We start from the raw sequence: 26,455 nt of genomic DNA, 5'->3' as shown, positions 1-26,455 counted from the left end.
AGAGAGAGAGAAACACCAATATGAGAGAGACACATGGATTGGTTGCCTCCCGCACGATCTCAACCGACCAGGGCCAGGGATCAAACCTGCAACCCAGTTATGTGCCCTCGACTGGGAATCAACCCCAAGACCTTTTGGTCTATAAGGGATGCTCTAACTGCACAGCCAAACCGGCCAGGGTGATGTCTGCCTTTTGATTGGGGTGTTTAGACTATTCACATTTAATGTACTTTATGTTACTTTGGCCATTTTGCTGTTTTCTGTTTCTCCTGTGTGTGTGTGTTTTCTGTTGTCGTTGCCTAGTTCCCCTGGTCTCCTTTATTTTGTGTTACTTTTGAGGTTCTATTTTAATTCCTTGTAAAAAAATTTTTTTTTGAATTATCTTCTTAGTTGTTGCTCTAGGGACTAAACTTTTTAATTTGTCACAATCTACTTCCAAAGAATACTCGCTTACTTTCAATTAAATGTGGAAATTTTTCTGCAATATAGCTCCTCTCCTACCTCTTCTTTGGGCTGTAATTGTCACATATATATTACACGATTTTTTGTTACAAACCGAACAGTACACTTTTATAATTATTGCTTGTGTCTTTTAAAGAACTTAAGAGAATTTATTTTCTTAAGAGAGTATTTTATATGAATCCTCTTATTTACCACTTCTGGTGCTTTGTATGTCTTCTTGTGGACTTAAGCCACCATCTGGTGTCACATCCTTTCAGCCTGAGGGACTTCCTTTAGCATTTCTTGTAAGAAGTCTGCCAGCAGAGAGTTCTATCAATCTTTGTTTATCTGGGAATGTCTTTCACCTTTATTTTTTTCAGAGGATAGTTTTGCTGGATATAGAATTTTGGGTTCACAGATTTTCCCATCTGGCCCTTTGAATATGTCTTCTTTTTTCCTTTTTCTTCCCTGATGAAAAGCCATCTGTCAATCACTTTTCCCCTCAAGACATGAGGAGTTGGTTTTCTCTTGCTTCTTTCATAATTTTCTCTTAGCATGTTGATTATGATGTGTCTAAGTAGATATCTCTTTGTACTTCACGTACCTAGGGTTTGTTGAGTTTCCTGGATGTTTATAGTCAAGTTTTTCATCAGTCTTGGACACTTCTTGGCCATTGTTCCTCCAGTGTTTTTGCGACTCTCTTTCTCTTTCTCCTCCTCTCTGGGACTCACATTACAACTCGGTGGTGTGCTTGATCTTGTTCTACAGGTCTCTGAGGCTCTGTCCATTTTTCCCTCTCTGTACTTCAAATTGGATAATTTTCATTACTCTGTCACCAAGTTCACATTCTTCTATCTCAAACCTGCCACTGACCCTTTGTGGTGAATTTCCTCCTACTTGCATTCTTCAACTCCAGAGTCTCCATTTCATTCTTTTACATTATTTCTTCCTTCTTATGGACACTCTCTATTTGTTGATTTATTATTGTCATGTTTTCCTTTAATTCTTTGATTATGTTCATAATAGTTGCTTTGAAGTCCTCACTACCAAGTCCAACTTCTGGAGGCTTCTAAAGATGGCTCTCCTCCTCACAGGCCCACCTCCAGGAGGGGGCATATTTTCCTGTTTCCTTGCATTTCTCATAAAACTTTTCTTGTTGTTGAAAAGTAGACATTTTAGGTTATATATTGTATGTATAATGATTTCCCTCAGAGGTTTGATGCCGTTTTTTGCTTGCTCGTTTGTTTGTTTAGAAACCTGCCTGGGCTAAATTCAGGGAAATCTGTCTCCCTTGCTGTGTGCAGTTGCTGATGCTGGTTTTTTCCCCTTAAATTTCTAATTTTTCTTTTTAAGCCTGGCTTTTGTGCCCCTGTGCCTGCCTAGCTTAGAGGTCAGCCAGCATTAGATCAGAGGTCATTCTTAAATACCTGGAGCTGTCAAGCCTTCTGTCCTCCGCAAAGACCTGTGTGCGGGTGGAGGAGCACATTCAGCCCTTCGGCATCGTCAGCTCTGCCTGGCTCTTACCTTTCACCAGGCTCTCATGTTTCCTGTGTGCGTACACATGGCCTTAGCTAGGGTCAGCTAGGATTCTGTGGCTGACTCAGGCCCTTTCCAGAGACACACAGCCATTCTACACAACCTCTAAGAGGATCCCGTCCACGGACAGTGCTCCAAGGCATGGGCGTCGCCCACTGTTCCACATTGTGGGATTGCCCTTCACGGTGGCATTGCATCTGCTGGTCCTCAAGGCTGCCCCACCCTGCAGGATCCCTGAGTCTCCCCTGCTGGGAGGGGGCTGTGGGAGCTGGGGGGGGGGGGCAGAATGCTGCAGTCCCACTGTGGCTGCACGGAGCTCTGCAGCGTTCAAGCATAAACACTTCTCAGATTGTTGCATGCTCTTGGATGGCTTCCAGAGTATGGAAATGGTTGTTTTTGTCAATTTGTGCAGTTTCATAATTGATTTTTGGAGAGAGAAACTGCCAGCCTCTCTACTTGGCTGTCAGTGGAAGTTTTGCTTCCTTGAAGTGCATTTCCAACTGGCAATGCTGTAGGTGACGTTCAGGCTCCTCGGGAGGATGGGGGTGGGGAAAAGTGGTGGCTGGGAGGCTGTGGAGGGTGACTGGTGGACGAGACCTCACTCAGCAGAGGAGGAACAGGGCAGCACCCTCGAGGAAGGGGTTTTCCCAAGTTCTCAAAGCTCCATCAATGGGGCACGGACACTGGAACCCAGATCGCCTGACTCCCAGTCCAGTGCTCTTTCCCTTCTGCTGAGTTGCTGTTCACTTCAGCAGTTGTAGTTTGGCGGTCCAATTTCTAGATGTCCATCCATCCATCCATACCTCCACCCCCCATACATCCATTTATCCATCCATCCACCCATCCACCTATCCATCTGTCCATCTACCCAACCACTCATTCATCCCCCATCCCCCATCCATCCCCCATCCATCCTTTATCTATCCATCCATCACCAATTCATCCATCCATTCATTTCCCTTCACCCCCATCCAGCCATCCACCTATCAATCCACCCATCCACCCATCCATCTGTCCATCTACCCATCCACTCATTCATCCCCCATCCCCCATCCATCCGTCCATCCATCCATCCATCCTTTATATATCCATCCATCACCAATTCATCCATCCATTCATCCCCCTGCCCCCCCATCCAGCCATCCACCTATCCATCCACCCATCCATCCATCCACCCACCCGCCCATCCACCCTCCATCTGTCCATCCATCCACCCACCCACCCATCTGTCCATCTACCCATCCACTCATTCATCCCCTACACCCCCATCCAGCCATCCACCTATCCATCCATCCACCCACCCAATACTTGTTGAGTGGTGACTGTGTGCCCAGAACTGTGCTGGGTTCTGAGGGCCAGCAGAGAGCAAACAGCGGACAGGCCCAGTGTCACAGCCCTGGCAGTCTCTGAGCGGGGACATGAGCCTCGGGAAAGGGCCTCAGACGATCCACCTGAGCGTCTCTGTTGGTCTGGACTAAGGCGGAGCTCTCTCCAGGGAAAGCAGTCTGTTGTAATCAGCCTCCACGCTGAAATCGCTAACGCCATGATTTCCAACCCAAGTTTTATTTGCGAAAAAAATGTTAAGTGTGCAAAGCATTTGCATAAAAAGTCAGTTTCATATTCAGTAGTTTGGTAGCCAAAAATATGATTTCTGAAATGACTCTTATAGGCAAGGATGCTGAGTTCTGTTTCACAATGTTTATGAATATTGAAGGCTTTGAATGCCTCTCCTGCAGACAAATCTATCGCGTGGGGCCTGGGCCACACGGAGCGGAGCGGCGCAGCACCGCACTCAAACGCTCGCCAACTTCCTTGGCTGCCCGTGTGCCAAGGAAGCACATGGAAACCGAGAAGTCAGGAGAAGTCTGGATGCCTTGTCTACATGACAACAAATCATCAGATATTTGGAAACAAGAGATTTGGACTCAATCTTGAGTCATCCTCTGGGAATCCCTCAGTACCTCCTCAGAGGGATGGGTGGGGTCACCCGTTTTATCTCTTCCTTCTGTATCTTTTCCTGTGCGATCTCCTTCAACAGTCCCCCCAGATCTCTGTCTCAGGCCCTGACACGCCAGGTCCAGAGCGCCCCTCGGGCCAGGGGTGCGGGGGGCTTGCCGTGTCCTGCGCTGCTGCACTTACCAGCCTTCCTGGCAGGGAGGGGGGCCAGCAGCCGGGGCTCTAGCCAATGGGATGTGAGCAGTGGGGTGACTCCGCGTCCAACCCTACGACACACCTGTGTCCCTCTCTGCTCTCTGCTGCTGCCACAGTGACCTTGGAGGCCATGTGTTCCCCACGGCAGAGCTGACGGTGGAGGAGGGCACCTGACCCGCAGCAGACTTTGTGACTGACTGGACACCTCTCTGGGGCTTGGGGTGGGCTGGTGACTGCACCCAGCCCAGCCTGACCACTGCCTCCAGGGTGTCCAGACGCCTCGGAGACATCGTGTCCGGAGCCGAATGACACCTTCTTCTTCCCGTTCCTTCCCTAACTAGGGAAGTGACCTCGTGTTCCCCCGGATCCTCCTGTCTCTTCTGACTCCCTCTCTTTCTCATAGCGCACAGTCCGAAGCTCTGGGGACCCACCTTTGTCCCCTCCTGCCTGCCCCTCCCCATTGCTCTGGTTCCGACCTCGCTCACCTGAACCGACGCCCTGGCCCCAGGAGTCCCCGTCTCTCCTCCAAGCTCCGGCTTTCAGAAGCTGCCAGAATGAACTTTCTGAACCGCGGATCTGACTGTGCTGTCTCTTGCCTGAAACCCCTACAGGGTTCTCCTGGACCTCAGCAGAAGGGACAACCCTGCAGCCTCGGAACCTCAGTCACCGCCGGTCCTGCAGTCAGAACCGGTTCCACCCCCCATGACCGTGCACCTCAGCACTTTGTCCCCTGTGTGAGCCGCAGGGTTCCACTTCCGCCGGCTCCTGACTGGGCGCTCAGTAGCTGCCCAGGGGCTTTTCTCTGACTCCGCTTCTCCCACCCTGCTCGGTCTCACCTCCGTGACCGCCTGTTCTCCAGGGGCCACACTCAGCAGCAGCGAAGAACCAGTGGGTCAGGACGCTGGGGGAAATGGACTTCATCACAGGCAAACCGATTTTTAAATTGCAGAACTTTTCAGTCCTTAATATGCAAACGCCACGTGGTCCTCTGCGGAGGACGACGGTGTCAGTGGCACTTCCTAAGCCGCGAACACCTTTCCGGAGGGCGCCCCACGGGGCTCGTGTTCTGAGGAAGTTCTAATGCAGTCCACCCTCTGGTTTTACAGACGGGGAAACGGAGGCCCTGGCACCCAGCTAGTGAGCGGCCAGGGAGACGGTGGGAATGCAGTGTGCTTGCTGGGGGCCCCTCCCAGCCCCTCCACGCATCTGTGGGGCTCACTGCTCAGCCCCCAGCCTCGGGACATGTTCCTCTCATGGATGAATATGCGCTGGACCCCAGCTGGGGCGTCTGGGGAGCTGGACTAGAGCTCAGGGCCCGTCCCACGGACGGGGCGTGTGACACGGACGGGATTCGCGGTGCTCTCTGTCATTGTCCCTCTCTCTGCACACACCGCGGTCAGCACATTCCGCTGCCCCCGAGCTCTGCTGACAACCTGCGCAGGCGCCCTGGCCGGCTCGGTGGACCCAGGGGCGGACCGAGGCGCAGGTGGTGCCTCCCCGGGCGGCAGGGCCCAGCTCTCCCGGACCACCAGCCTGCGCTGCATGGGCGCTGAGACGGGGCAGCACCTGGGGCGGGCTCCTGGGTGCCCTCTCACCCGCGTCCGGAACGTTCTCATCAGCACCCTTGTCCCGAAGACCAGCCCCCAGCCGTGGGGTCCAGGGCAGCTCACTTGGCCTCCCTGGGCCTCGTGTGGCTCGTTCGACAATCAGAATAACGAGGCACCAAACTTGGCACACTGGAGGCATCAGCAAGTGCCGCCCCTCCCCAGCTCCAGCGAACCCCGAGCCCCGTGTGTTCATGGGGAGGGGTGGGAGAACTTTAGGGCGAGAGGAGGAGATGCTGGGTTAGGGCTGTGTGCCCCCATCCCTTCTTCTGTCCCTTACCCTAAGGGGCCCCGGGGACTGTACCCTCGACCTCAGGGACGACACTCCTGGCCTCTGCTACCTTCCCTGAGGCCCTCAGGAGACCCCAAAGATGGGTTCTGGTTGGTGGTGTCCCTCCTCAGTCCAGCCCTTCTCCTGCTCTGCTCACTGAAGCTACCAAACCGGGCTCTGGCCCCAGGCGGACGGGGGACCCCACTTCCCAGGCCTCCTCGGGTGCCTGTCAGAAGGTGACCGTGGACCGTGATGCTCCGAGTGGCTGAGGGCTTGCCGCCTCAGCCACGCTCTGAGCCAGGAAGAAAGGGGTGCTGGGGAGAGGAAGTCCCTCCCACCCCTGCCAGCGCGGAGCTGGTCCCCGCTCCGCTCTGTGCCCACAGCCCGTGTGCACGCGGAGATGTGGCAGCCACACGCCCCCGCTCACCAGCTGCGCCCTGGTGTGACGGAGAAATGACAAGACCTCGGCTCTTGTCTTCCTGAAGGAAAACATTCCACCAAGAGAGGAAGTGCAGCAAAGCGAGAGCTGACCGGCCGCAGCGAAAGCACCCAGGACAGTGGGACAGGGACCGGCCGCAGCGAAAGCACCCAGGACGGTGGGACAGGGACCGGCCGCAGCGAAAGCACCCAGGACGGTGGGACAGGGACCGGCCGCAGCGAAAGCACCCAGGACGGTGGGACAGGGACCGGCCGCAGCGAAAGCACCCAGGACGGTGGGACAGGGACCGGCCGCAGCGAAAGCACCCAGGACGGTGGGACAGGGACCGGCCGCAGCGAAAGCACCCAGGACGGTGGGACAGGGACCGGCCGCAGCGAAAGCACCCAGGACGGTGGGACAGGGACCGGCCGCAGCGAAAGCACCCAGGACAGTGGGACAGGGACCGGCCGCAGCGAAAGCACCCAGGACAGTGGGACAGGGAGGGCCGGCGCAGAAGCGGCAGGAGAGCCCAGGCTGCGTCGGCTCCCTGGGAAGTCAGGGAACAGGGGCCTTGGAGACGGGGCAGGGGGGAGCCCGGGACGAGCCGCCCCTGCCCACGGCTCCCTGGTTGCAAGTCTCCTGGGGTCCCCGAGAGTTTAGGGGATGCGCTGCCTGTGGGGAAGGAGGGAGGAAACAGAGGGGGGAGGAAGAAGCACAGGTGTGCTCCCCGGAGGAGAGCGCGCGCTTGGTGTCTCTTGCAGGTGGGAGGTCTCAGGGGAGGTCTCAATAGAATGGTCCTTACTTTCCAGGTGTGCTCTGCAGGGCCCTGGTCTCCACTGAGTGGTCGGCCCCAGGGCAGGGGGTCATTAGTCAATGCAGCTGGTCTGTGGGCAGCCAAGGTGTCACTTTTCTGGTTTTGCTGCTTTTCTGGGCCTGGAGCTGAACTAGGGCTGCAGCCTAGATGTTGTCTCTAGGGAGGAAAAGTCGGGTCCAACCGGCACGACCGGTGATATGAAAAGTCAGAGGGTCCAGACCGAATGACTAAGGACAGGCTAGGGAGGAGAGGTGACCCTAAGGGTGGGCCCTTGTTTCCCCAGTTTTGCCCCTTGCTAGGCACCCAGGACCTCCCCCAGTGACCTTCGGTACCTGGCCCAGCGTCCTCGCTCTGGCCTGTCCAACTGCCCACCACACGGAGGCCTCGGCCTCAGCCGGTGTCAGTGAGGCTGGCGGGAGAGGCCTCACTTGGGATAGCTGGAGCCTGGCGGTGCCCAGGGCAGCCCGGTTCTTCAGCCAGGTGCTGGGGTCATGGGCTGCTCGCACCCTGCTGCCGTGGGAACTGGGGTGAGCCCCTCTGCTCTGCAGTGCTGTGCCTCAGTTTCCTCTCCTGCGAGGTGGTGACGGCGGAGCCCTCCCCGGGCCTAGGACAGTGCCAGCAGAAGGTGCTCAGGAGCATTGGTGGCGGTCATGTGCAGTGTCCAGGGTGAAGCCGAACCCCGTCGGCAGGGACATGGCTGAGCGTCATCCTGTCTCTGTCCAGTTCGGGCCTCCCCCTTGGCCGGCCCCGCACACATCAGGGTCCGGCTGCCCACAGCGGTGGTCTCCAGGGGGCAGAAGTCCCTGCCTCCACCAGAGAGCACCCACCACCCCTGCAGACCGACCCCTTCCTCCCTGGCTCCCCCTCCCTTGGGTCACTGTCTGTCTCACGTGGGGCCTGTTCCTCCCCCAGACTTGTTTCCTTGTCTCCACTGCAGACATTTGCAATTGGCCTGTGTTCCCGTCCTGACCAGCTGTCCCCACAGCCATGTGCTGTTTCCCTCGGCCACCAGGTCACAGGATTGGAGCCTTGCTCCCCACCCCTGCCCCAAGCCATCACCTCTCACTCCTGTGGTTCGCTGAAGGTCATTGGGACACTCTTTGCAAGTCACCATCGCCCCCCTGTCCCCGAGCAGGTGCAGCTTCTTAGTCTCCCTGGAGGCTGGCCGGGTGGCTGAGGGTGTGGCCCGGGACTCCCCTCTGGAGTCGGAACCCCAGCAGCCTGTCCCCTCAGGACCCCTCCCACTGGGTCCCCGCGTCCCCAGGAGGAGCGCTCGCAAACCCCTTGACCATCCCCGAGGAGCCACACAGTTGAGCTTTGTCTCGTTTATGAAGACAAATGAAGATGTCATCGCCAGGGACCTTCGGTCACTTCGAAAAGCCGAGACTTCATGAGCAAGCGGTTGGATTCGGGTTGGGGACAGCAGTCTTCTCTGGGGGCCAGGAGCCTTGCGGAGGGGAGGCGAGTCTGAACCCTGAAGCTCCGAGGTATGGACTGGGGCTCTAGGCCCCCTTACTTCGCTGGGGAAGTCACCACTGATGGGCGTCCAGCCTGTGCGGGCGCTCGGCATCCGTTCTCTCCGGAACCTCATGAAACGCCGAGCCGTGAGCAGGGCCGGTGCCCTCGGCACCCCCGGGGAGCCCACAGATGACCAGGAACAGGCTCCACCCTCAGGGCCCGAGTGGGCCGGGCCTCGGTATCTTCCCGAGGTCCCCTCGTGATTCTAACGCGTCCCCTGGATTAACCCTGGTTCTCAAACTCCGCGGAGGGCCCCAGCCCTGGGCTTCTGGCTCCGCAGGGCTGGGTGGGCCCAGGAATCAGCATTCTAACCAGTTCCCGCAGCGCTGCTGCTGCTGGCCCAGGGCCGCCCACAGAGAACCCGGGTCGGGCCCGCAGTCCCTCCGGGGTGACCTAGGAAACAGGCGGGTGCCGTGCGTAGGACCCCCCAGCCGGTGATGGGGTGTGGGCCTGTGCACCCTCTGGGGAAATCCCTGACCCCTGTGCCGTTCCCATCTTCATATCTAATGGGTGACAGACCGCCCCCTGCAGCTGTGGAGGGTCACGGAGGTCTCCCATCAGGACCCGAGCCAGGCCCGAAGCGGGTGCCCCATGCCAACCGCTGTGGTTGCTGCGCCTGTCACCTGAAGCCTCCCTCCCTCGGCCCCTGGCCGCACCCCTGGTTCCTTAGGGCCCGGCACCTCCCCCCACACCTGCTGCTGTTTCCCGCGTGCCCCCACCAGACTGAGAGGGCTCAGGAGCAGGGAGCAGCCCGACCACCTGCAGCCCAGGGCCCCGCCCAGCGCCCAGCGCCCAGCGTGGAGCGGAGGAGGCCGTGAGGGAGGGAGGCTGGCACTGGTGACCCGCCTGAGGACCTGAGTGTTGTGAGCGGTCAGGCGTTACAAACCCGGACAGTGTTCCGTGTTTATCCGGTGCACCCGAGTGCCCACGCCAACCCCCCGCGTCCCACGTGGCACGGTCCCGCAGTGCCCCAGCCGCCGTACCACCTCTGGCGCTGCTCTGTGGTCCTGGAGGCTGCCCTCCGTCGGGGACGGCAGGCGCGATGCCCGGCGATGCCCGCCTGCAGCCGGCTCTCCCTGGCGTTTCTCACTTCCCCGGGTGCCACTCTCCTGCCGTCAAGCCGAGTCCCTGAGGGGCACTCCGGAGGGTGAGCACGGGGTGGGCTCCTGGAGGGGCTTCCTCCCATTCTCTCCTCCATCGCTGCCTGCCCACATCCAGCCACCAGGACTCTCCTGGACGGCACCTCCCCGCGGCCCCTGCCCTTCTCGCAGTGGCCAGAGTGACGGCTCGCTCCCTGCCCAGAGCCCTGCAGCGACTTTGCCTCGGCCAGTCTGCGAATACAAACGAAGCCCGCTTGCGGTCTTGCTTCTCTGGACACTCGGCGGCTGCTCTGGGCGGGGCCGGTGGCTCCCGGCTTCTCCCTCCGCGGGACGGCCTCGCCACTCCCTCCTCAGTTCCCCGGGGTTCCTGACCCCACAGCACCCCTTCATGTGCACCCGATGCCGCCTCTTTCTCTCCTGGGTACTCAGTCCTCTCCTAAGTGAGCTTGTCTCAGGAGCTGCCCACCCCCGCGAGGACACAGGCACCTCACGAGCACAGGGAACTTGTCTGTGTCTTCGACACGGTGTCCCCAGGTCCAGCAACATTTGTGAGCTGAGCGATCCGGGGAGTCACAGGTCTCTGGGCTTTGCATTCCGAGAAGGACCAGAATGTCCTGCTCTTCCCAATGCCTTGCACCCTTATTATGAAAGAGCACCAGGGAGGTGTAGCGCCCCCTGCCTTCCAGATCTGGATCCACAGGGACCTTTACCAGGCTGCTGATGACATGGGCCTCCGTCTGAGCCTGGGGTGGTGGTGATGGGCCCATGTCTCTGCCCGGCGGGGCTGAGCCCTACACTCAAATGACAAGTAATGGTGTGTGTGTGTGTGTGTGTGTGTGTGTGTAAAGAGTGCCACCTGGGGGCCGGAAAACAGGGCTGGAGTCTGGCCCCTGGCATGACTTGCAGATGACCTTGGGTACTCACCTCTCTGAGTCTGTTTCCTTGCCTGTAAAATGGGGACAATCACACCTACCCCACAGCCTGGTCATGAGAATCAAATAGGATAACTCACATCCTCACCCCTCTGAGCAGGGCCCCCTGTCTTCTTTTCCAGGGCGCGCTCAGACCCCGGGAAAGTGCCAGCACATAGTAGGTGCTCAATACGTTGTCACTCAAGTTTTCTTGACGGCAGTTTTATTCAAACAAGACAGAGCCCCTGGGAGGAGACCTCAGCGACTTCACAGCGAGGAGATGGAGTCCCTGCGGTGGACCTGTCTGCGCTGGGGGACCTGCTCTAGGGCGGCCGGCCGAGCGTCTTCCCCCCAGAGCGGCCTGCAGCGAGCCTCCCTCTAGACCCCCCTTTGCCCGCTCCCCTCCCTTCAGCCCTGCACTGACCCCGTCTGTTCTCTGTTCTCTGCTCCCTGCACGGGGCCAGGTGTGCCCACAGCTGCCGCTCTGGCCCCTTCCTGAGCTGGAGTTAGAACCTGACAGGCCTGGAATTTACACCTTCACACCGGAAGGGGCGGGTGCATTCCAAGGCAGGAGACCCTCTGACACACCCAGCAAACCTCCCTCACCCCCTGCCCCACCATAGCACTGCCTGCTGACTTCTGTGGAGAGGGGCTGGGGGTGGGCTGAACAAGCAGAAGAGAGGCCGGGGTGCTGTTGGGAACCCCACTCTCTATCTTTCCCAAGTGCTACAGGCTGTGTGTTCTGCTCTACTTGGCTCTCTCTGGGACAGAGACCCGGCTGGGAGGCCGGTGTGACAGGGACACTGACCCTGAGGGTTTTTTTTTAATCCTCACCTGAGGACATTCTTCCATTTATCTTCAGTTAGAGTAGGAAGGGGGGGGGCGAGACAGAGAGAGAGAGAGAGAGAGAGAGAGAGGGAGAGGGGTCGGGAGAGAGAGAGAGGGAGAGGGGTCGGGAGAGAGAGAGAGGGAGGGAGGGAGAGAGAGAGAGAGACAGAAATATTGACAGGAGAGAGACACATTGACTGGTTGTCTCCCGCATGACCCAGGGCCGGGACCGAACCGCAACGAGGTACCAGTCCTTGATGGGAATCGAACCGCTGAGCCAGACTGGCCAGGGCACCCTGAAGGCTTTAATGCTCCAATACTCTGGGGGAAGGGTGGGGGCAGGGCCTCTGGCATTTTTCTCTGAGGCCAGTAGGGAGCCCAGTGGGCTTCATGAAGTTGTATTGAAATCCGTCTGAAGCAGCCCTGACCTCCCGGGAGACTCTGCGCTCTTCACTTTGGCCTGCCAGGCCCTGCCCTGGTCGACCTCCTCCCCACCCTCTCCCCCCTGTCGTCCTTATGCTCAGGGGCTGCCCCGCGGTGCCCCTGGCGGTGGGACATAAAGCCACTGCCTGCGAGTCCTGAAGCCCTAGCGCAGAGTGGCCCCGGAGCGGTAGGTTATGGGGGGGCAGCCTCCCTCCCGTGCCCGTGGCGGTGCCTCCCGCTGCCTGGAAGGTCCCCTTGGAGAGAACAGAAAGGGGTCAGGGCGCTCAGTGCTGTCCCCACGGGCAGCTTTCCGAGGCCGCACAGGAGACCCCTCTGCTCTAGTTCGGGTTATGCTATGCATAGACGTGTCCCCCTGGGAGGGCCTGTCTCCCTCATCCGACGCAGCTCCAGGGCCTGGCGACGCTGGCTCCCCCCTCTACCCCAGAGCCGCCCGAGTGGGAGCTCCCCCCCTACCCCAGAGCCGCCCGAGTGGGAGCTCCCCCTCTACCCCAGAGCCGCCCGAGGGGGAGCTCCCCCCTCTACCCCAGAGCCGCCCGAGTGGGAGCTCCCCCCCTACCCCAGAGCCGCCCGAGGGGGAGCTCCCCCCTCTACCCCAGAGCCGCTGGAGTGGGAGCTCCCCCCTCTACCCCAGAGCCGCCCGAGTGGGAGCTCCCCCCTACCTCAGAGCCGGCCCGAGTGGGAGCTCCCCCTCTACCCCAGAGCCGCTGGAGTGGGAGCTCCCCCCTCTACCCCAGAGCCGCCCGAGTGGGAGCTCCCCCCCTACCCCAGAGCCGCCCGAGTGGGAGCTCCCCCTCTACCCCAGAGCCGCCCGAGTGGGAGCTCCCCCCTCCACCCCAGAGCCGCCCGAGTGGGAGCTCCCCCTCCACCCCAGAGCCGCCCGAGTGGGAGCTCCCCCCTCTACCCCAGAGCCGCCCGAGTGGGAGCTCCCCCCTCTACCCCAGAGCCGCCCGAGGGGGAGCTCCCCCCTACCTCAGAGCCGGCCCGAGTGGGAGCTCCCCCTCTACCCCAGAGCCGGCCCGAGTGGGAGCTCCCCCCTCTACCCCAGAGCCGGCCCGAGGGGGAGCTCCCCCCTCTACCCCAGAGCCGCCCGAGTGGGAGCTCCCCCTCCACCCCAGAGCCGCCCGAGTGGGAGCTCCCCCCCTCTACCCCAGAGCCGGCCCGAGGGGGAGCTCCCCCTCTACCCCAGAGCCGCCCGAGTGGGAGCTCCCCCCTCTACCCCAGAGCCGCCCGAGGGGGAGCTCCCCCCTCTACCCCAGAGCCGGCCCGAGTGGGAGCTCCCCCCTCTACCCCAGAGCCGGCCCGAGCGGGAGCTCCCCCCTGTACCCCAGAGTCGGCCCGAGTGGGAGCGCGCTAACTTCGGGCGACAGGGGAGAAGGAGCGGAGGCAGAGGGGCGGGGCGGGGACGGGGGGGGGGGCTCGGTGGCCTTGCGGGTGGGGGCCGGGGGGCGGCGCCCCGGGCCTCGCTCCCGGCGCTCGCTCGGCGGACGCGGGCCGGCCGGCAGGTGGCGGTGCGCCCTCGGCTGCGCGTCGGCGGCGGGGCGGCGAGTCCCCTCCTCCCGCCGGCGCCCTCCCCGCGCCCGCTCCTTCCCCTGCGCTCTCGCTCGCGCTCCCGGCGCCCTCGGCACTCGCGGCCGCGGTCCCCCTCGCCGCCGCCCGCCGCCTCCCCTCCGCGACCATGGCGCCCCGGGGGCCCCCGCGCCCCGCGAAGGACCCCGGCCCCGCCGCCGGAGCCCCGAGCACCGAAGCGCCGCCGCCGCCGCGCTCGCGGCCGCTCCCGCTGCTGCTGCTGCTGCTGCTGCTGCTGCTGGTCGCCCGCGGGGCGGCGGGGCGCTTCCCCGAGCCCGGGCGCCTGGGTCCCCGCGCCCGGCTGACCCGGTCGCAGCCGAGCCCCCCGGCCGGGCGAGCGCTGCCCGCCGGCGGCGAGGACGCGCAGGAGCGCGACGTGGAGCCCGGCCACCCGGGTCCCGCGCCGGGTCCCGGCGAGGACGGAGCCCCCGCCGCGGGCCAGGGGCGCTGGGCGCGGGCGGCGCCGGTGCCTGGAGCGGCTTCGCCGGCTCGGGTCTCACTCACCAGCTCGTCGTTCGTGCTCAAGGGAGACGCGACGCACAACCAGGCGATGGTGCACTGGACGGGCGAGAACAGCAGCGTAAGTGACCTCGGCGCGCCCGGGGGTCCCTGCCCCGACACCTCGTAGCCCCCCACTTCCGGACCGCCCGGCGCTCACCGGCGTCCTTGGCGACTTGGGGACTCGAGTCACCTCGTAGGCCCCCCGACTGGCCTGTGGCCACCGGTTACTTGGGGAGAGATCCCCAGATATGTGGGCACCCTGCTTCACCTAGGGGGACATGTCCACAGATTTCTGGCTTCCTGAGCTACCTCGGGGGCTCTCCCAGTGGCCTCCAGATTCCAGGCTATGGGGATTGGGGTTGTCTCCAGAGGCTTCGAGAGGCTGGCCACCTTTGTGCTCCCCCAAGACCTTTCTAATTATCCCCCAACTTGGTGTGGTGCCCGGAGCACCTTGGGACTCCACCCTGTCGCTCAGCCGTGGGTTCTGGGGTTTTTGGCTGTAGGACCCTCTCCACCCTGGTGTACCCGACTGGGTCATGGCTCCCTCACAGGTTCCAGGAGTTGTCTGGTCAGCTTGGTATCCCATTCTGGGGCCACCCCCTCCCCGATTCCCCTCTTGCGACTCTCAGCTACCTGGATGCACCTGGATGTGGGATTTCTACCCACGGAGCTGCCCCCCCCCTTGTACCGGCCACTGCAAACTCCCTTTCCTCCCGCTGCGCTCCCCACCACTTTGGCCTGGCTCCAGCTGGAAGTTCCACAGGACACCCCTGCCCTGCAAGGCCACTTCAGTGAGGGCCGTGCCTCCTTCCACCAGTGAGGTGGCTCCTGCCCCTCCAGGATCCTGTCCCGTCCTTTTTGGTGCTGCGTCTCAGGGCTTGGGGGTGCTCTCCTGTTCTTCCCCTGGGGGCTGCCTTCCGCCTGGCTTCTCCCCCCAGCCCTGAATGATGACCTCCAGGCAGTCATGGTGGGTCGTTATGGTTTGGAGAGAGGGTGGTGCAAGGAGCTGCAGCTGTGTGTGTGTGTGTGTGTGTGTGTGTGTGTGTAGGACTGGTTGTGCGTGCTGGGGGCATGGCAGTCTCTGCTCACTCCCCTCCATCATTGTTCACGTGGGTGTCCCCAGTGGCTGGTTCCCAGCTCTCCTCCTTGACCACTGCTCCCCAGAGTTCGGAGGAGGCAGCACAGGGTCCGGACCCCTGCATGCTTTGGGAGTGGGACCTCATCTGGGTGCCTCTCTCACCGGGAAAGGGGTGTAACCCGGGCTGGTGACACTTTCACCCAGCCTCTGTGTCCTCTGCCCAGCCCTCTGGGCTGCTCCTTAGTGAGGGTTCTGCTGAAGGAGGGGGAGGGTGGGTGGACGAATGGTTGGGGGACAGCACCTGGTGGGCTTGGTTGTCCGGAGCCTCGGGCTCTGCGGCTCCCCTCCCGACAGCTGGGGCTGCCCGCACAGACACCAAGTCTCTGGTGTTTGGCCATTTCTGACATTGTCCAGCCAGACTAGAGACCCTGGGGATAGGGTGGGGCGGGGTGTGGAGCCCACTTCCTGGGCCCACTGGCCAGCAGAGGGCTCTGGGAGCTGAGGGGGTGCTTCACAGAAGGTAGCAGCCCCCCCTCAGAAGAGCCCAAGGAGGCCCTCCTCCCTGCATCTTGAGAGAAGGGTCAGACCCCAGCCATGCAGCTGGGCCCAGCCCTTAATGCACCCCAATATTAGAGAACAAATCATGTCCCATGTGGTAAGTTTTAATTTACGGAGTGAACCCGGAAGCCAGTAACTCGAAGGAAGAAATTCATGTGAGAGTCAGTCCTGTGGATCCAATAGCTAACTCACGCCCACCCCCCACCGGGATTGGTGGGCCCTTTGTCATTTTAGCCTCATGAAGGGAAGGGGGTGAAGAGGGGGAGAGACTCAGTGAGGGGTGCAGGCCAGCCCCCCATTTTGAGCACAGAGCCTGACGACCGTGTGGTTTCCTTGGAGAGAGTGAGGAGGGGCTGGGACTCGTGGGGCTGAGATCCTGGGGGGGGGGGGGGGCCAGAGGAACCTCACTTTGCTCCTTGGGGACAGTGGCTGGGTTGCGTGACTGGCTGGGCTGTATGTGGGCTGCTGGCACGTGAATGCCAGGAGAGGGGGACATGGGACTGGGGGCGCTGGCTTTCCTTTGTTGGGGGGTAGGAAGTCCAGAGCTGGAGACGCACCTCTCCTCCGGCCACCGAAAAGGCGGCTCTGGGATGATGTGTGGTGACGTTGGAGGGCAGGCCAGCCCGCACTTGGACACCTAGGAGGCGGAAGTGGTCTCAGGTCTGTGGGTAAAGGAGGGCGGGCAGCAAGGAGATGCTGAGCCCCCGCACCCCCCCCCCGCACCCCCATCCTCTGGAGGGGAGACAGGCCTTCTCCCTGAGAAGCCCACCTTCGGCCTGGGGGCAGCGGTGCTGTGGGGCCTCACCTGGCCCGGGCCGAACTCAGAGCGGAGTGAGAGCTGGAACCAAGTGCCGAGCACATCCATTTCTCTAATTGTTTCTGGGCTTTGGACTCCTGGCCCACAGAGGGCCTTAGGCACGCCCTCTGCCCGCGGTGCTTAGCTGGCAGCCAGGGCCAGGGTTGGAGCCAGGACTCCGCACTGGGTGTCACCTCCACTCCAGAGCACCGTCTCGCACAGCTGCGGCCGGGAAGAAACCAACTTGAGGCCAATTTGCTGAGCGGGATCTTCCGAAATGGTTATTTCACTCGATTTGCCCAGATACTGAGACCCGGGAAAATGCTGTCTGCAGACATGGTCCTTGGGAGCCGAGAAAGCGTTGACCTTACCACGTCAGGTGTTTTTTAACGTTCAGAAGCGTTTGCCGAGAGGCATCGGCTTTTTAAGTGGGGTTTCGGAGCACCTGCCAAAAGGAACCGCTGGACTCAAGCTGGCTCCGAGGAAGGCCCTGGTGACCGCAGCGCCCGGAACATCTGTGCGCCTCCCTCCCGGCCGGGTGTCCTCCCCGCCCGCGGAGCTGTGGAAGGGGACTTGCTGGGAAGCGAACACTGCCTGTCTGTCTGACGCTTAGCTGTAGAAACAAAGTGTGATGTGTGAAATCAATGTTTCATTGCAGCCGACCAGCGCTGCCTTTGAGGTCCAGAGTGGCTGTGCAGAGGCCTTAGGTTTGTCTCCCGAGCTGCCCCCGGAGGCCGAGGGTGATTTCAAGGTGGTACAGAGCGCTGGTCTCTGCTTCTGCGGGCCGTGGCCTCAAGCTACCCCCGTGGGATTGTGCTGGGCCCCGTCCAGTTGGACCGCTGCTGGGGCATCAGTTGCTTATGTTAAGGACAGCTCACCTCTGCCCCCGTCACGGCACGCGAACCTCAGCTCGGATGGACGGGCACGGGAGCTCCCCGTAACCACCGGCCAGGCCCTTTGCTCGCTTTGTCTCTGTTCATCAGCACGGCAGCCCTCCCCTCCCCCACTGTCCACATCTGCTCTGTGCTGTGTCTGCAGGGTGAGGGATCGGAGAGGAGTTGATGCCGAGATCATTCCGAGCTGATTACCCATGTTCTCTGCTCCGGGCGTTGGGGACCCAGGGAGCCAGAGCCCCTGGTCGGAAGGGAGCTTCTGAAGGTGTGAATTGGGTCGTGACACCTGCCAGATGTTAAGTCCTCAGGGCCACCATGACAAAGTGCCCTGGACCTCGGGCTTGAACAACAGCCGTGTATTCTCTCCCGGTCCTGGAGGCTGGAGTCCAGGGTCCAGGTGCGGGCAGGGTGGTCCTCCCGAGGCCTCTGTCCGTGTCGTGTAGACGGCTGTCTCCTCCCCGTGTCCTCAGAAGCCTTTCCTCCGTGCATGTCCGTGTTCTCATCTCTTCTTATAAGGACACCAGTCCTATCAGATCAGGGCCCACCCCAGTGATCTCATTCTACCTCAGTTCCCTCTTTGAAGACCTGATCTCTAGAGTCACATTCTGAGGTGCCGGGGTGAGGACGGGAACACGGGGTCACTTTGGTGCCCCAGTTCAGCCCGTCACAGCAGGGGAGGGGTCTCAGTCCCCTCTGCAAGGCCTGAGCTTAACACCCAGAGCTCAGAGCAGCGCAGTGAGGAGAAGGGACGGTCATGGACGGCTGGGGCACGAGTTGAGGTCAGCGCCTAATGGATCCGAAACGCGAGGCCGGAGAGCGAGGTGGCAGTGCGGGGTGGTGGTTATCGCCGTTCGATTAGGCTTCGGAGCCTGCTGGCCTGGGTGTGGTGCCCATTTGCCCGGGGCCCCTAGCTGGCAAGGAGCAGGGCCATGGAAGTGAGCCTCGGACGCAGGCTCAGAGGGATGGCGATGGCCCGGGCCCCGGAGGGCGGGGGGAGAGGTCTCTGGGTGAGGTGGGACCGGGTGTGGCTCACCCCGCTCTGCCCTCCCTCCTTCCGGGAGCAGCCCTGGCTTCGTGGCTCACTGCCAGCCCACGGGCGGAGACCGTGAAGGCCACGCAAAGCTCTTCAGGCTCGTGAGTGAGCGGGTCCCAATCCGGCGATGACGCTGACTCGGAGCCTTGCGTCTGCTGCCTGTGGCTTGGTGATGGCAGCGCCATCCTGCTCTGGGAGGTGACCGTGGTGGCTGCGGGGCGCGAGGCCTTGCACTGGAGCCTGCTGACTTTCCCCGTGACCGCTGTGCATCCCAGGCCACCGCGTGCTGGCCTCCCAGCATCTGGGGCGGGTACTGGGTTGCAGAGAGAGAGACGTCCGGTTTCTGGGGGTCTGCACTGTGGCTGGTCAGTTTGGATGTGGTGGGCATCTGCCCAGACACTTCTCGGTCATGGCAGCCTTCGCCAAGAGTGACCAGTGGCCACCTAGAAAGAGACAGAGGCAGACAGAGGTCAAGCGACTTGGTGACCAGTGCCTGTCAGGAAGCTGGCTGAGTGCGCAAGCCCATTGGGGATGCAGGGCTGGGCGGGTGGGTCAGGAATGACGGGACAGCAAGGGAAGCCTGTGTTGGGGGACAGGTGACAGCACATGGAGACGTGAGCTGGGTGCGTGAGTCTAGGATGGTCCCGCACTGTCCTTCTCAGGAGGATGCCGCCAGGGAGACCCAGGGTCTTCTGCATTCTTTCTGTGCCAGGAGAGACCATATACAGTTTGAGAGCCCAGGTGAGAAGAGGCCTCAGGTTAGGCCTCAACCCAGTTGCTTCCTGGAGGGTCTGTTAGGTGCTGGGGATACAGCCCTGTCCTGGCGAGACATGTGGTTGGACAGGAATTCATCATCGGCTATCCTGGTGCCCTGTGAATCTGCGCTGGGGAAGTCAGGGAGGGCTTCCTGGAGGAGGTGACGATCGGCGGCTCTGAAGGACAAGCAGAGTGGGCGTCGCCTGGGCTGAGCGGAGGTTGGGACGGTGGGAGGACGAAGGCCGAGGGACCGGAACCCGCAGCACTCGGCACAGAAAGGCATGGCCGTCAATCAGGAGGCCTGGCTTGAAGGCACGAAGCAGCCCCGTTAATCAAGTTCCCGACCACATTGCGCAAATCTCCTTTTACTTTAATAAAGTGGCTATTTAATTTGTAGTTGCACGAGGGTTCCTGAGAGTGCTTTAAAGAGGTCATAAATTAACATCATTCTTCTGCTCGGCCTGCAGACGGATGCCGCTCAGCGCTCGCCCGGGCCTTCCGGAGAACGGCCGTTATTTCTGATTTTGATTTTATTGTCATTTGTCAGAGGCGGGCAGAGACTCCCGAGGATGACGTCAGGGCGGACAGAGCTGGCGCGATGAGGAGCTGGGATGGTGCCGAGTCTCCCTGCGCCTTTTCCGGTTTAGGGAGAGCTTGTAAACTGCCTTCTGTTGGGGGCCTCCTTGTGGTGTTGTCTCAGCCTCCAGGGAGCGAGTTATTTATAGATTCTTGCAAGAGGCCGGCCATGGAGTGTGGAGGGACATGGTGACCAGAGAAGCCGTCTCTGGCCACCTTCCCCAGGTGTGGAAGCCATGGAGCAGGGGACCCCACCTACAGCGTTTGGGAGGTGAGGGCATGTGTGTGGGCTCTGTCCCGGCCTGCTCTTGCAGCGGGAACCTTGAAAGCCTCCTCCTGGGGGGAACTCGGCTCCTGGCGTGAAGAAGTGCTGTGTGGCTGTGACCCATGCACAGAGCAGGTCGCCCTAATTGTGAGGCTGCTGGCTCGCATGCTGACGTTCTAGACCCCCAGCTCTTCCGGGTCCTCCCAGCGGCCCGTGGGGACTGCGGCCGCTCCCCAGTTCCCACAGTGTAGCCCCTGACTGCTGGGCGCTCGGCTTGTGAACCGGACTCACACACCGTTCTCAGCCGCAGGGTGACTGGCGGCTGAGGGACAGCCCGCCGAGGGCAGCAGGAGCAGCTTCTCTGCTTAAGCCCAAGGTCAGGACACGGTTCGTAGCGGGAAGGAGAGAGAGAGAAATCGATGTGAGAGAGACACATGGAGTGGCTGCCTCCCACACGACCCCAACCGGGACGGGGGACAAACTGCAACCGAGGTACATACCCTTAGCGGGACCCGAACCCAGGCCTCTCAGTCCGCGGGCCGATGCTCTAACCGCTGAGCCACAGCGGCCAGGGCTCCGTGTCCGTCCTTTTAGAAATCTGACGTGGGTGCTGGGATGTGAGCGTTCGCTGGAGCCTGAGAAAATTTAAACTCCGATGGTTTTCTGAGGCAGAGAAATTCCCTCTACGTCGCGTTTCGAAGCTGTCAGCTACTGTATTTGCACAGAAAATTGCAATCATTTAATTAGTTTCTTCTCACACCAGCTTGAAGATCTTAAAATAACAACACCCTCCTTCCTTAGTAATTTTCTCGCAGAAGCAGATAATTTCTTGCGCCGCGGCGCCGGCCCCACGCCCCTCTCGTCCGGCGCCGGCCACTGCCCGAGATGGGCTCAGTTCACGGTCCAGGCAGCGAGGACGCGAGTGGCTGCCTCTGTTCACAGGGATCTTCACTGAGAGGGATTTTTATGCGGGTTCTGCGCCTGGCGTATTTCTGAAGTGTCAGGAGTGCAGATAGCATCTCCCAGGCCTGGGCGGGGAGGTGGCGTTTGTCAGGATCACCTCGCTGCTGCCGCTTCTGACGCCATGGTCTCTCGCAGGGACAGTTGCTCCGTGTTTACGCGGAGCTCCGAGCCTACGCGCACGGCTGACAGCCACCGAGCTGTTCGCTGCGTCAGGCAGGTGCGCGGTTCTCTAAGCAGCCCGGAGCAGCCCTCAGAGTGGGCGGACTGCGGTCTTCCAGACAGGAGACTAAGGCTCGCGAGGCCAGGGGCCAGCCTGGGTCCCCTGGCTGCTCGGGCCGAGACATGGTGTGACCCCTTCACTCTTACCGAGGGCAAGAAATATCTTCTTTGTTATTATTATTATTGTTGTTATTTTTGTTAATCCTCACCTGGGGAATATGTTTCCATTGATTTTTTTTTTTTTTTTTTTTTTTTTTTATCCTCACCCGAGGACATTTTTCCATTTTTTGTACAGACAGAGTGGGAGGGAGAGAGAGGAAGAGAGAGAGTGAGAAACATCGATGTGAAAGGGACACATTGAGTGGCTGCCACCCGCACGACCAACCAGGGCCGGGGACAAACTGCAACCGAGGTACATGCCCTTAGCGGGAACTGAACCCGGGTCTCTCAGGACCGCAGGCCGACGCTCCAACCGCTGCGCCAAACCAGCCAGGGCTCCATTGATTTTTGATATTTTCTTTTATAGAGAGTGGAATGGAGGGAGGGAGGGAGGGGAAGAGAGAGAGACACATCGATTGGTTGCCTTCCGCATGTGCCCCTGCGGGGGACCAGGGATAAAACCTGCAACCCATGTCCTTGACCGGGAATCGAACCTGCGACCCTTCGGTGCTTGGGCTGATTGATGCTCTAACCACTGAGCACCGGCCAGGACATACTGTTATTCTTTTAATTGTGGGAAAACACGAATAACATAAATTTGCACCATGACGGGCCCAGGTTGGGGCATGTGGCGCATTTGCCGTGCTGGGCGGCTGTTACCACCTCCATTTCCAGACCTTTCCATCTCCCCACACTGAACTGTGTCCCCATCAGACACTCACTCCCCTCCCCCTTCTTCCAGGCCCCAGCACCCAGCACCTGCTGCCCGTGTTTATGAAGTCGACCCCTAGAGACCTCGTGTGGAATCGTAGTGTTTGTGCTGTTGAGACAGGCTGTCTCACTGAGTATAAGGTCCTCAGGGGTCATTTATACCGTAGCCAGTGTCAGAAAGTCCTTCCTGTTGAGGGCGGAATCAGAGTCCGCTGTGTGGGTAGACCAGAAGTCGTTATCCATCCCTCCGTCCACGGGCGCGTGGGCCCCCGCCCCTTGGCCCTGTGAGCGATGCCGCGTGAACCGAGGTGGACAGATGCCTGCTCGCGTCCTTGCTTTCGGCTCTTCTGGCTGTCCCCCCGGAAGCAGGTGGCTGGGCTGCATGATGACTCTATGTCCGCTTTCCGACTGAGCGCGAGGCCTTAGCGGTAGCAGAGCTCACCCTGTGTCTGCCTTGAGATTTGCCCTTTGCCAGGTAACTGCAGGGTCGCAATCCCCAAAGAAACGTCCCGCCCGTGGGCTCGGAAGAGGAACACCCAAGCGTCAGAGGTGCCCCTGCCCTAAAAAGGGTGCGTGAGACTGTGCCGTGGGGTCACTTTTGTTTCTGTGAACACTGGGTTCTGCCATGTGCCCCCAAGGGAGGGGCTGTTGGCAAGTCCGCAGCAGGCCGGCTGGCCCTGCGCCTGGCCCAGGGTGGAGGAGGAAGTACAGGGCCCGTGTTGCCCAGGGCGACTGCCTGTCCTAAGGTTGGCAGTTTGCATTTCAAGTCCAGGCACATTTCGCCGCCTCCCCGCTTGTAGGTGCTTCTCCCCATTGGCTGCCTCGTTGACCAGGGAAGTAATTCAGTTTTTGCTCCATGAAAATAAAGCCCCCAACAAAAAATTGTTTTTCTCCGTTTATTTGCATCAGTACCACTGAACCCCCTCCGAGTCTATTTTCATTCCATCATCTGGCTGCTGGGTGGGGCTCCTGGGTGTTTATTGGGTTCCTGCATCGGCCAGTTCTCTGTCCATGGAGAGTGGTGGGCCAGGCTCCAAGGACCCCCAACCTGACCGAGGGGTCCTTAGCTCTCTCTGTGCCATAGAACTCTCCCCCGCCCCAGGCTGGAGACACCCGGAGAACTTTGTCAGAATGTAGTTTTTATAATGAGCCTAACACAAAATATACAGGAGTAAAAGCAAACCAATTCTACGGCAATAAAGTTATAAACATTTTAAAGTGATTTTCTTTGCTAACACACCAGGAGCTAGCAAGCGGTCAGAGTCACATGTGTAGAAATAACAGTGATTCGAGGTGGGATGTGGCCGTGACCCAGGAGAGGGGACAGGCAGACCTCGAAGGAATGGTTTCTCATTCCCGCCAGCCCCTGCTCCCCGTGTTCTGTCTCCCCCAGCGCCTTCTTGGTCCCCAAGGGCCCCAAGGCCCCCAGGGGTGTGGAGTTCAGGGTCTGTTTGGTCTCCGCTGTCCCCAGGGCCTGGTGCTCAGTGCACACACAGGAAACACACCAGATAAGTCAAGTGGGAGGTGATTGTTGGTCCTGAGGGGCTGTCAGAGCTCAGAGGCCCAGGGCAGCTCCCTTTGCTGCTGAGGACCTCAGAAAGAACAAAGCAGGGTGCTGCAGGTCACCTGGCCGGCGGGTGACAGAGCCCCAGCTGCCTGCTCTGTGAAGCCCTAATTAGCGCGGGCCCGGTGCGAAGAGGCTCACAAGGCGTCTCTGTAGGGAAGACCCCGCCAGAGACATGGCGAGGTACCGCCCACGAGGCGAGGGGCCGGCGGCCTGGGAGCTTCGGACCCACAGTGGTGGCCATGCTGCCGGGCCTCGGTGACCCCTGCCTCCCGCTGGCCTGGCCTCTGTCTGGGTGCCTCCGTGGGCTCCGGGGTGCTCAGCGGGGAGAAACACCAGCTCCAAATGACGCTGAGGCTTTTAAAATGCATCCCTGGTTCCAGCCTCATTCCACTTACAAAAAACAAAACAAAACACGTAGGTGATGGTTCTGCCGAGCTTTTCAACACAGATGAAGGAGGCGTTGGGGGGTGGGAATGCGGGGGAGCATCCGCAGGGCAGTTGGGAGACAGGGAAGCCAGGCGTCTGGGGAAGGTGTCCCCAGCGCCCCTCGTCCTCAGCCAGTTGCTCAGCCACCGTCCCGGCCGGCCTCACAGGGCAGCAGGGGCTCTGAATCTGCCCGGGAGGCGCCCCTGAACACGGTCTGTGTCTGCGAATGTCTACTGTCACTTCCTTCGAGGAGAATGAAGGAGCCATGATTCAGAGGCCGTGGCCGGGGTGCTTGCACCCTCCCCTCACCCAGCACCCGTGCTCCCTCCCAGGGCCTGGGCTGGGCTGAGCGCCCATTTGGGGACCTGCTCATGGGCTGGGGTGCTGTGTCCACCATGATGAGAGGTTCCGGGCGCCCTGGAGGGGTTCTGCTGGCTGCACCCACCCTCCTGGGCCTGTTTCCTCATCCTGCGGGGCTGGCACGCCCTGCCCCTCCCTGTCCAAGTAAGGGTGACGCAGGGGAGGAGCTCAGGACATCTCAGGAGCTGGCTCCTGCCACCCAGGAAGACTGCAGCCGGTGCCAGTCAGAATGCCCTTTCTCTGAGGGCACACCACGTAGGGGGTCACGCTCTCTTCCGATTCCTGAGGTTCGTGGGGTGGAGCGAAGCCCAGCATGTTCAGGAAGCACTCGCCCCCCCACCCCCACCCCCACCCCCACCCCCGCCTTTCTCGTTGACATCAGGTATTTCACAAGTTTCTTGGTAGGAATTATTGCCAGGGACACACCTATTCAGATCAAGTCAGACTCTCTCTCTGTCCTAGAGGCTGAGCAGAGCTGGGCAGCCCCAGGGAAACCGGAAGCCCGGCCAGGGGCTGGTCTAGCAGGCAGGGGGGGGCGGGGGGCTTCGGGCTTGGCTCCTCTGCGATCCCACCTCCCCCAGCTGCGGCCCTCACCAGCGCCCTCCCTGGCACAGGGAAGCGGAGCCCTGGACACTGAGGGGCCGAGCCTCTCCCTGCCTGGCCGGGCCTGCTCAGGCCTTGAGAGGGGAAAGGGGAGAGTTGGTGCTGCTGGCCACCTTGACCTCTGAGCTGGGAGAAGGGGGGGGGGGGCGGCTGTCCCAGTGGCATGTTGGGGAAGGGGGCAGATGGCCCTCAGGTCTCCAGGCCACTCCAGATTCCTGTTTTCTGGACATTTCCAAGTGGCCTTCGGTGTCCACTGAGAAATTCAGGAGTTTCTGTTAGGGCAGGGCCTTGCGGCCGGGGCTGGGGCAAGGCTGATCTGTCCTCTGCCCTCTTCCTCATTCTTTGACTCGGTTCCTGAGCCCCATCCTGTGCCCTAGCCTTTGCTCTAGGGTGGGCAGAGACGCAAGGGACCACCCAGCCGGTACTCAGCCTCCAGGGGAGGTGGGCTAGGAAGTCAGTGAAGGGAGGGGCGGGGCTCATTAGCATCTTATGAATGTTCACTGGAGAAGGCTCATTAGCATCTTATGAATATTCAGAAGCCCTCACCTTGGGAAGAGGCTTTCTAGCTTCTAGCCTGAGCCCACGCACCCTGCTCCCTTCAGCCCCACCCACTTCAGGCCTCCGGATCTACTGTGTCCTCCAGGTTCAGGCTTCTCCTCCAGAAGTGTCTGAGCACCCCCTGGGGTCTGCAGGGAGCCAGCCCGCCCCCCACGCCGTGAGTCAGGCCGTGAGACTGGACTGGGCAGAGTCCTACCTGTTGTGTGATATGGCCTGGGAGCCTGTGTGTGGCATCCCCATGAACCCCTGTGGCCCTCTCAGCCCAGGGCCCAGTGGCACCCCCCGACTGGGCTTGATCTTGTGCTGGTCTCCCTCGGGGTCCCCGGAGTTTTTTATGGGGATGAGTCATGTCTTCTCCCTGCTCATGGGTGCCTGCTCTCTATCCCAGGATGAGCCCGCCCTGGTCTGGGGTCTCGTGCCCTGGTCTGGGGTCTCGTGCCCTGGTCTGGGGTCTGGTGCCCTGGTCTGGGGTCTCGTGCCCTGGTCTGGGGTCTGGTGCCCTGGTCTGGGTCTCGTGCCCTGGTCTGGGGTCTGGTGCCCTGGTCTGGGGTCTGGTGCCCTGGTCTGGGTCTCGTGCCCTGGTCTGGGTCTCGTGCCCTGGTCTGGGTCTCGTGCCCTGGTCTGGGGTCTGGTGCCCTGGTCTGGGTCTGGTGCCCTGGTCTGGGTCTCGTGCCCTGGTCTGGGGTCTCGTGCCCTGGTCGGGGTCTCGTGCCCTGGTCTGGGGTCTCGTGCCCTGGTCTGGGTCTCGTGCCCTGGTCTGGGTCTCGTGCGCCGCTGGTCTGGGTCTTGGTGCCCTGGTCTGGGGTCCTGTGCCCTGGTCGGGGTCTCGTG

At 60.8% G+C, this 26,455-nt stretch overlaps 1 protein-coding gene across 1 annotated transcript in view; it reads left to right on the top strand.

The window, feature by feature from the left end:
- Positions 1–13,711: 13,711 nt before the first annotated feature.
- SORCS2 (sortilin related VPS10 domain containing receptor 2) overlaps positions 13,712–26,455 on the top strand; it is a 343,880-nt gene continuing 331,136 nt past the window's right edge. Inside the window, exon 1 of the mRNA XM_036246746.1 lies at positions 13,712–14,182. Coding sequence (XP_036102639.1) covers positions 13,712–14,182 — 471 coding nt within the window. The remainder of the gene's footprint in view (positions 14,183–26,455) is intronic.

The sequence above is a fragment of the Molossus molossus genome, unplaced genomic scaffold (assembly GCF_014108415.1).
Source record: "Molossus molossus isolate mMolMol1 unplaced genomic scaffold, mMolMol1.p scaffold_m16_p_1, whole genome shotgun sequence".
Classification (NCBI taxonomy): Eukaryota; Metazoa; Chordata; class Mammalia; order Chiroptera; family Molossidae; genus Molossus; species Molossus molossus.
The sequence above is the reverse complement of the archived record's forward strand: the minus strand, read 5'-3'. Positions and strand labels throughout refer to the sequence as shown.